This window comes from Aegilops tauschii, chromosome 5, assembly GCF_002575655.3.
Source record: "Aegilops tauschii subsp. strangulata cultivar AL8/78 chromosome 5, Aet v6.0, whole genome shotgun sequence".
NCBI lineage: Eukaryota > Viridiplantae > Streptophyta > Magnoliopsida > Poales > Poaceae > Aegilops > Aegilops tauschii.
Window position 1 is genome coordinate 450,689,889 of NC_053039.3, and position 10,590 is coordinate 450,700,478.

Sequence of the window (10,590 nt, forward strand, 5' to 3'; positions counted from 1 at the left end):
CTGAGTTTACGCCTTCCAAACCACGCATCACGGGCCCACCGGTCAGAAATCCATCCAAAATTTCGCGGCAGGGAGCACCGCCCCGCGCAGGAAAAATCCATCAAAAAATTGCTCGGTCCCGCCTGCCAGCCACCTACCTAGGCGCACGCCCCACCTCGCATCCCTGCACCCCGCTTCCTCCTCAGAAAAGAAACACACTTCGCCCGCCACGTCACCGATCCGCGCCACCCCTCTTCCCCATTGCCCGCCACCGATCTGCCATCCGACGGCCGGCACCCCGCATCACGCGGATCGCGGCCGCTCCCTGCCCCCAAACCTGACGGCTATAAATCCACCTCGCCACGCACGGCACAACCATCAGCCACCGCAGCTACCACAAAGACAAGTCAACCTCACCGGAGAGAAAGGAGAAGCGAAGATGTCGGGGCGCGGCAAGGGAGGCAAGGGTCTGGGCAAGGGCGGCGCCAAGCGCCACCGGAAGGTGCTGCGGGACAACATCCAGGGCATCACCAAGCCGGCGATCCGGCGCCTGGCGCGGCGGGGCGGCGTGAAGCGCATCTCGGGGCTCATCTACGAGGAGACCCGCGGCGTGCTCAAGATCTTCCTCGAGAACGTCATCCGCGACGCCGTCACCTACACCGAGCACGCCCGCCGCAAGACCGTCACCGCCATGGACGTCGTCTACGCCCTCAAGCGCCAGGGACGCACCCTCTACGGATTCGGGGGCTAGGCTCCGGCGAGGCGAATCGAGCTCGCACCACTTGATCAGATGTTCAGATTAGCAGTAGCTAGGCGTTGTTCAGTGTTCACGGTGATCGATGTAATTTATGATGTATGGTGCTTGTTCGCTGGAATGGATCAAATCGCAGTTATTTACCCTTTACTCGCCTTCAATCTCTTGGGTAATCTACATTCGTGTGTTCTTTAGTCTGTTTCCATTTTCTTATTCTGTGTATAACTGTTGCCAAATCGTTCATCTGGACATAAGGTTAGGCTATCTCTGAATTCAGGACGATATCGAAAGCAAAATTCAGTTTGAAAGGCCTGAAGGTTTTGCTTTCGATAGAGAGGGGAACGGAGGAGCTCATCGACCGAAGAATTGGCGCAGCTATTTGTTTGGTCGAGAACTGCATGGTCGCCTCTTCTATTTTACCTTCCTCCGTCTTTTCAGCTATCAGTTGAACATGGATGACCCAATTACTCTTCTAAACCAATCACACCCCCTAAAGCAACAGAATTTGGGTAAACTAAATCTTCGATTTATGCCAAACTTTATAAAGTTTGTATGGAAAATAATATAAGCTTTCACAATAATAAATATACATATAATGCGAAAATGTGTCCAATGTTGATTCTATTTGTATTGATCTGGTATTCTGGATGTTAATATATTTTTATAAACTTTGAACAAAGCTTACAAGTTTTGACTTGAATCAAAGCTAATATGTGGATTGAATAAAAACGGACAGAGTATGTATGTCACTATGTGAGGATAATTTATATACTCTTTTCTAACTTCTGCAGGTGGTAAGCTGTTGGGGAGAACTGTTTAAGTTCTGATAATAGTACTCCCTTCCGTCTTTTTTACTTCACATATAACCACATGTAAGTTTTGTGTCAAGTTAATTTTTGCAAAGTTTGACCAATTGTATGTTAAAAAACATCAACATCTACCATACCAAATATATATAATATAAAACTATATTTCATGATAAATATAATGATATTAACTTAGCATTGTGAATGTTTTTATTTTTTTATAAGTTTAGTCATATTAGAGATATTTTGACTTGAGACAAAACTTATTTGCCAACTAAAAATGACTGGAGTGAGTAATGATGATCCTTGCAATTGCAGTAGCGGCTCAGCACTGACACACTAGACATGACTCTCAAAAATAGAAAAAAGACACACTAGACATGACAGCACGTCCATCAAATTTGTGTTCCGATAACAATACCGCAAATGATCCTTTCTTTCTGGCCACACATTTATGCCTTCGTTATGTTTCATCTTTAAGGAATCCTCCGTATATTGCTCTTAGTTCAAAATAAGAGGGTGCTTGATACGTTTTAGTCTCATGACTAAAAGTACTGGGACTAAAACTTGCTACCCTCACCCATGCTTGGATCCAAATACTAAATAGACTAAAATTAAGTTAATGAACATTTATTATTCTTCAAACTCTCAAATCCAGAACTCGCCTGTGTTAAAGGAGAGGAGTTAAATTAGGAGAGAGAGGACTAATCCACATTTTAGTAGGGGTACCCCTGACTAAAAAAATTTAGTCTCAAGACTAGTTTTAGCCCCTCTTTAGTTAGGGCTGCTTGGAACTTTAGCCTCTTAAAGAGACTATTTTTAGTCAGACTAAAATAAGTCCCTTGGATCCAAGCACCCACTAAATCGAGCTGATTGATAAGAAAACCAGATTGAAAAACGTGATTCATTTTATATGAAAACAAGATAAAAAACATTGGTCCAGTTTACGAGGAAAGCTTGCAAGAAACCATACAACCTGAGAGGGGAAACAATGTGTCAAAGCAAGAACAAGGAGGATAGAAAAACACACCCTATTAAAAAAAAGAAAGCACAGAACAAACATCTTAGATCTGATAATTATCAAGGAAAACGCAAGTACAATGAAAAGACAACTCGACACATAATGATCATTAAAAATCAAAGAAAATCTCACTAGTCTTCTTCGATTGATTCCCGCATACCAAAAATAAAGAAAAGCGACACCTGGAAATGCCCTCGCCATAACATGCTTTAAAGACCTGTAGCGACCAGACCTCAAACAGTCTAGTCTCTGTGCATCAGTGTCATCCCTGGATCGGTATAACACGCACAGTACTTGAAGGATTTATAACAGAGTAGCAATCACACACTTATTACATCGAATAGTTCAAGAGAGAACTTATTACAATAAATATGGCTTAAGGCCATCTAAATACGATAACAACGGAAGGCTTGGAAGATAAAGTGAGTCCATCAACTCCAACAACATCACTGAGTATAATACCACGACCTATAGCACCTTACTCGTCGTCTGAAAAGTCTGCAACATGATACGTTGCAGCCCGAAAACGGGTCAACACATGGAATATGCTGGCAAAGTAACACATTAAGAGTAATGAACAGAATAATGCTATCACTACATGCATATTTGGCTGGTGGAAAGCTCTATGGTTACAGTTTTGCGAAAAGCCAATTTTTCCCTACTGCAAAATAATATATTTTATTTAACTACCAAGTTGGTTGACAAAATATTGAGAAGGTAAACCCCCTCTCAATCACAAATAAAAATAATAATCATTAACAACCCAACAAATTATTTAAGTAACGCGATGATGAGATTCACATGATAATCCAAGAACAGATACTCAAGATGTCCATAACCGGGGACACGGCTAACCATGATTAGTTTGTACACTCTGCAGAGGTTTGTGCACTTTTCCCCACAAGACTCGATCTCCTCCGTTGGATTTCTCGCACTTCATGATGTTTGAGAAACGGATGACCAAGACACAGTTTTTCAGAAGCGTTAGCACCTTACGATGGGTAGACAGTTACACCTACTTTCCCCTACATCTGCTAGTCAATCATTATAAGAGTTCACACGACTTAATCAACTATGCTAGAGCCCATAATAGCTTGTGGCTGCACACGGAAGTTTCTAGTATGAAAAATCTCATGATCCCTTTGAGCCTGGGTGGCGGTCCATAGGAGAATCACACGGTACCCCGGGATTTCCAAAACTACAGCCAATCACTGGAATTCCCCAGGTGCCTCAATCCACCCAGATGTGTATTTAAGTTGCCACCTTAAGTTAACCATTAATTAACAATCTCACATCTGTCATGAAATCTCTCAAACCCAATCCACGTCTACGAGCATATCATAGCAATATAAGCAAACGTAGAGGTAACTCCCAATGGTTTGAATGCAGGGCAATAGGTTCCTACCTCATCAACTACTTCCCAATACCCACAAGTTATCAATCCTACTCATACAATGTTTGAGGTTTGAATCTAATGCATAAAAACTGGGTATGAAAGGGATATGATCAAAGTGTTACTTGCCTTGCTGATGATCCGTGAAACCTAGAGACTCGTAGTAGCACGCTTCGCACTCCGGGTACTCTATCGCAAACAAACAATACATACATAAGCAATCAAGCAAGGGTGCATGGGTAAAACTCAAATTAAGAGATCTAACCAGAAAGTTCAACTTAAGAACTCCGGTTTGCAAAAAGAATCAACTCGAACGAAGCAACAAAACTCAAACGGCGAAAGAAACAAGCTTCGTTTACTAATCTGGACCTAAGTCAAATTTTACAGTAGCAAAAACTTGTTTGAGTTGGTTAAACAGAAAGAGGGTTTTGAGACGAAACTCTAGGCGCTTGAATCGCATGATTCCGATAAACGAGCGAAAAGATATACCAGAACTAAAATAATCGCGGAAAATCTGAGAAAAAGAAAAACTGACGAACAGGCTAACGAACGAACGTTCGCTGTCTGCGGTTAAACGATGAAAACCGTTCGTTAAAACGAACGTACGGACGAACGTCCGTAAAATAAATAAACCGAACCGATCTAAACAAAACCGAAACTAGGGTTTACGAAATAAAACCGATCGGTTTTATAAAAAAACCGGCGGCTACCTCTAACTCCGGCGGGCGGCGGCGCAGTGGCTCCAACGGCGGTGGTTGGCGGCGCGGGGCGGCGGGGCGGCGCGGGCGGCGGCGGATCGGGCGGCGGCGGCGCGGCTAGGGTTTCGGGTGGGCTGGCGGCGGCTGGGGCTCGGGGTCTCGGGCTTTAAAGGACGGCCCGAAGAGTCCTGGCCGGATACGACCCGAAGTCGGTTCGTTTTTCTAAAATTGGACGTGCAGAAAAAGTATGAAAAGAAATACTAAAGACTCCAAAAATCCCGAAATAAATTTTCCCCGTCCTCTAAAAATAAGCCGAACAAGATGAACATTTATTTGGGCCTAAAATGCAATTTTGAAAAACGCGTATTTTTCCTAATTCCAATAAAATCAAATAAAATCCAAATAAAATCAAATATTTGTTTTTAATATTTTTCCTCCAATATTTCATTATTTTTGGAGAAGTCATATTATCCCCTCTCATATATTTTAATTATGAAATATTTTTCGGAGAGAAAATAATTAAACAAATGATCCTATTTTCAAAATTTGAGAAAACCCAAATATGAAAATAACGAAATCCCCAACTCTCTCCGTGGGTCCTTGAGTTGCGTAAAATTTCTAGGACCGCAAAACAAAATGCAATAAAATATGTTATGCATGATGATCTAATGTATAACATCCAAATTGAAAATTTGGGATGTTACAAACCTACCCCCCTTAAGATGAATCTCGCCCTCGAGATTCGGGTTGGCTAGAAAATAGGTGAGAGTGGTCCTTCCGTAGATCTTCCTCTCGCTCCCAGGTGGCTTCATCCTCGGTATGGTGACTCCACTGAACTTTGCAAAACTTGATAACCTTGCTGCGGGTGACTCGGCTGGCAAACTCAAGAATCTTAACTAGTTTCTCCTCATAGGTCAGATCGCTATCCAACTGAATCGCTTCCAGGGGCACTGTATCTCTGAGTGGTATCTCAGCCATCTCCGCGTGGCACTTCTTCAGCTGGGATACGTGGAACACATCGTGAACTCCCGACAATCCTTCGGGCAATTCCAACTTGTAAGCAACTTCTCCCATACGCTCCAAAACTTTGTATGGTCCTACAAAACGTGGCGCTAACTTTCCCTTAACTCCAAAGCGCTTCACTCCTTGAAGTGGGGACACACGAAGATAAACTCTGTCTCCGACTTCATAAATTGTTTCCTTGCGTTTAGAATCTGCATAGCTCTTCTGCCTGGACTGGGCTACCTTGAGCCTATCGCGAATCAACTTCATCTTCTATTCAGACTCTTTAATCAGATCTGGTCCAAACAACTGACGGTCTCCAACTTCATCCCACAACAAGGGTGTTCTGCATCTCCTTTCGTACAAATCTTCGAAAGGGGCCATCTTCAAACTGGATTGGTAGCTATTGTTGTAAGAAAACTCTGCATACGGTAAATTATCATCCCAACTGGATCCATAATCTAGCGCACAAACTCTCAGCATGTCCTCCAAAATCTGATTGACTTTCTCGGTCTGTCCATCTGTCTGTGGATGAAAGGCTGTACTGAACTCTAGCCTGATACCCAAAGTCTCGTGCAACTGATTCCAAAACTTTGAGGTAAACTGGGTTCCTCTATCTGATACAATGGTCCTCGGAACTCCATGCAGACATACGATCCTTGTCATGTATATCTTTGCCAACTTAGCACTGGTATAAGTGGTCTTTACTGGGATGAAATGAGCTACCTTCGTCAAACGATCGACTACAACCCATATCGAGTCATAGCCTGAACGAGTCCTGGGCAATCCTGTGATATAATCCATGCCTAGCTTATCCCACTTCCATTCGGGTATCGGCAATGGTTGTAGCAATCCTACTGGCTTCTGATGCTCTGCCTTCACTCTCTGACATACATCACAAACTGCTACATACTCCGCAATATCCTTCTTCATTCCGGTCCACCAGAAACTATCCTTCAAATCCAGGTACATCTTGGTATTTCCTGGGTGAATCGAGTATGGTGAATCATGGGCCTCTTGCAGAATCAACTTCCTGATCTCCGTATCATTGGGCACATAAACGCGGTCCTCAAACCATAAGGTATCGTGCTCATCCTCACGAAATCCCTTGGCTTTTCCTTTACTCATCCTTTCCTTTATCTCGGCAATCTCCTTGTCTGTCTTTTGAGCTTCTCTGATCTTATCCATCAAAGTAGACCGAATCTCCAATGCTGCTACAAAGCCTCTTGGAACTATTTCCAAACATAGTTCACGAAGATCTTCGGCTAACTCCTTGGGTAACTCTCCGGTCATGAGTGCGTTGACATGGCTCTTGCGGCTCAACGCATCAGCTACTACGTTAGCCTTCCTTGGGTGATAATGCAATCTCATATCATAATCCTTAATGAGCTCCAACCATCTCCTTTGCCTGAGATTCAACTCCTTCTGCGTGAAAATGTACTTCAAACTCTTGTGATCCGTGTACACCTCACAATGGTTTCCGATGAGAAAATGTCTCCACGTCTTCAACGCATGTACTACGGCTGCTAACTCCAAATCATGTGTAGCATAATTCAACTCATGGGGTTTAAGCTGTCGTGAGGCATATGAGACAACTCTTCCTTCCTGCATAAGTACGGCTCCAAGTCCTTGACGAGAAGCGTCGCAATATACTTCATAATCCTTGCGTTGATCTGGCAGAATCAACATTGGCGCTGTAACTAAACGTTTCTTCAACTCCTGGAAACTAGCCTCACATTCCTTAGTCCAATTGAACTTGGTGTCCTTCTTCAACAACTCGGTCATAGGTTTTGCAATCTTCGAGAAATTCTCAATGAATCTTTGGTAGTATCCCGCGAGTCCAAGAAAACTCCGGATTTCTCCAACTGTCGTGGGTGACTCCCAATTTGTCACAGTGTTAACTTTGGTGGGATCTACTTCTATTCCTTCTCCGGATATAACATGTCCAAGGAATCCAACTTCCTTTAACCAAAACTCGCACTTGCTGAACTTGGCATATAACTGATGTTCTCTGAGCTTTCCAAGTACCAAACGCAAATGCTCCTTATGTTCTTCTTCATTCTTAGAATAGACCAGAATATCATCAATGAACACTACGACGAACTTATCCAAAAACTCCATAAACACTTTGTTCATCATGTTCATGAAATAGGCAGGTGCGTTAGTCAGGCCAAATGACATAACGGTGTACTCATATAGCCCATACCTTGTGGTAAAAGCTGTCTTGGGTATATCCTGCTCTCGAATCTTCAACTGGTGGTATCCTGATTGTAAATCAATCTTGGAAAATACTTTAGCTCCTTCTAGTCGGTCAAATAGATCATTGATCATTGGCAGTGGGTACTTGTTCTTGATTGTTACTTCATTCAATCCACGATAATCAACAACCATCGTCAACGATCCATCTTTCTTCTCCACTAAAAGTACGGGTGATCCCCAAGGTGACGAACTTGGGCGAATATATCCTTTATCCAGTAACTCCTTAATTTGCTTCTTAATTTCTTCCAAATCCTTAACGGGCATCCTGTACGGTCTCTTAGATATTGGCCCTGTGCCTGGCAAAAGCTCAATCAAAAACTCAATGTCTCTATCCGGTGGCATGCCTGGCAACTCCTCTGGAAATACGTCAGGGAAATCCTTCACTACAGGCACTTCCTCCTGTACAACTCCTGATAAGGAATTCACTTGAGTCCTCTTCGACACATGCCGGGATACATACTTAATCCTTCTTCCTTCTGGGGTAGTAAGCAAGATCGTCTTACTGGCGCAATCGATGTTTCCTCCATACATCGATAGCCAATCCATTCCCAAAATCACATCCAAACCTTGCGACTCCAAAACTATTAGGTCTGAGGGGAAAACATGCCTACCTATGGCCAATGGCATCTAAAAACATCCTTGGCGAGGTTACTAACATAGGTGTTCTAAGAACTTTGGTGGGTAACTTATACTTATCCACAAATCCCCTTGATATGTATGAATGTGATGCACCAGTATCAAAAAGAACGATTGCAGTAAATGACTTAACCAAAAACTTACCTATTACTGCATCAGGCTGTGCTTCAACCTCCTCCACATTAACGTGGTTCACTTGTCCTCTGTTGAAAGGGTTCGGCTTCTTCCCCGAGCTTCCGTTGCCATTCCCATTCTTAGCTTCAGGACATTCATTGGCATAATGTCCAGTCTTCTGGCATTTGTAGCAAGTGACGTGGCTCAGATCCTTCTTGGCTGGGGTTGATGGGTTGGTACGGTTTTGTCCGTTGCTTACTCCGTTCGCATTGCCATTCTTGGGGCCACTATGATTGTGCGAGCTCCCTCCATTGTGATTGTGACCTCCATGGTTATGTTGAAGGTGTCCTCCCGAGTTCGGGGTAAAACGAGGCTTCTGATGAGCTCCTGTACTGTACTTTCCTTGTCCATACTTCCTCTTACGGCTCTCAATCTGCTGCTACTTCCCTTCAATCATGAGAGCTCTGTCTACCAACTCCTGGTAGTTGTTAAAAGTTGCCACTATCAACTGCATGCTCAGCTCATCATTCAGTCCTTCCAGAAACTTCTCCCGCTTAGCTACATCCGTAGCAACGTCATCTGGGGCATAACATGCTAACTTACCAAAATCCTCCACGTATTGGCCAACGGTACGTCCTCCTTGGCGTAAGTTGCGAAACTCACATTTCTTCATGGCCATAGCTCCTGCTGAAACATGGGCAGTACGGAAAGCTTGTTGAAACTGGTCCCATGTGACAGTGTCAATGGGGTGAGTGGCTGTGTAATTCTCCCACCATGATGCTGCGGGTCCATCAAGCTGATGTGCAGCAAAACACACTCTCTCCGCATCTGTGCATCCTGCAGTGGTCAGCTCCCTTCCAACCTTGCGGACCCAATCATCTGCAACAATCTGCTCGGTGCTGCTGGAGAACACCGACGGATTCAGCCTAAGAAAACGGGCTAAGTGATCAACAGGTGGTGGTGGTGGTGGGTTGTTGTTGTTGTTGTTGTTGCCTTGGTTCTGAACTAGCACTTGCATCAAGGCATTCTGCTGCTGAATCAACTGAGTGATCTCCGGTGGGAAAACAAATCCGGTGTCGCATCTCGGAGGCATCTGATGGGTTTAGAAAAGATGAGAAAATAGGATAGAATGAGGTCTAGAGGGAAAACACTACCCATATGCACATGAGACAAACACAATCATATCACTCCAATCAATTCAAACAAGGCAGACAATCGATCTAACTATCGTTACAAGGTGCTTGGACTATACTATATACATGGTGGAATACTACTACTAATTTGGTGGTCTACTAGAAAAATTGATCGGTCGAAGACTTCATGATATCTGCTCCGGCTTCATCCTCCCAATCATCATCACTGGGGTCCGAGTCGGTGTCGTCGATGATGATGTAGTTCTCCGGGCAAGTAGAATCGTCATCTTCTCCTCCTGGTGCTGGGTCTCCCATGAATACTCCTAGCTTCTGTGTCAGGTCGCCATTCTTCTCCACTAGTGCGACGATTTCCTCCATATAATCCTCGCGTGTAGACTTGAGTTCTTCCTCCAGCTCCATGATCCTAGTCTTTGCCTTCTTCAGATCTATCATGTCTGCGCACATCTGGTTCTCCTGGCGACGAATGTGCTGGTTTAACTCCTGAATGAAAGCTGCAATAGATCTATCCTTCCTGGTGCTGATTATCTCCCATTGCTCGTCTCGGCGCCCACAAATCTGGTAGATAGTATCCTTGAGATCATTGTGGTACACTTCTCCAATGCGTCCCATGGTGATGTGGGCTGCCATGCTCTTTCCTAGACTCCAGGTTGGTGCATCAAAGGAAAACTCTATGGGCTCAGTGACTGGCATGAACGTCCTTCCTGGAACTTGAACTTGAATCATCCAGCGCTGCTCTTCTGGTAGTGTGGTGTTGTAGGTCCCGGTGAAGCTTGG

At 44.0% G+C, this 10,590-nt stretch overlaps 1 protein-coding gene across 1 annotated transcript; it reads left to right on the forward strand.

Annotated features, from left to right (window-relative positions):
• The first annotated feature begins 353 nt into the window (after positions 1–353).
• LOC109774816 (histone H4) lies at positions 354–883 on the forward strand. The gene has a single exon (XM_020333591.3). It carries the CDS (start codon positions 419–421, stop codon positions 728–730), a length of 312 nt encoding a protein of 103 aa, XP_020189180.1. The 5' UTR covers positions 354–418; the 3' UTR covers positions 731–883.
• The last annotated feature ends 9,707 nt before the right edge of the window (positions 884–10,590 follow it).

What these genes read in the sequence shown, in the direction of transcription:
- LOC109774816 (XM_020333591.3), top strand. Translation starts at nt 419, where the DNA reads ATGTCGGGGCGCGGCAAGGGAGGCAAGGGTCTGGGCAAGGGCGGCGCC.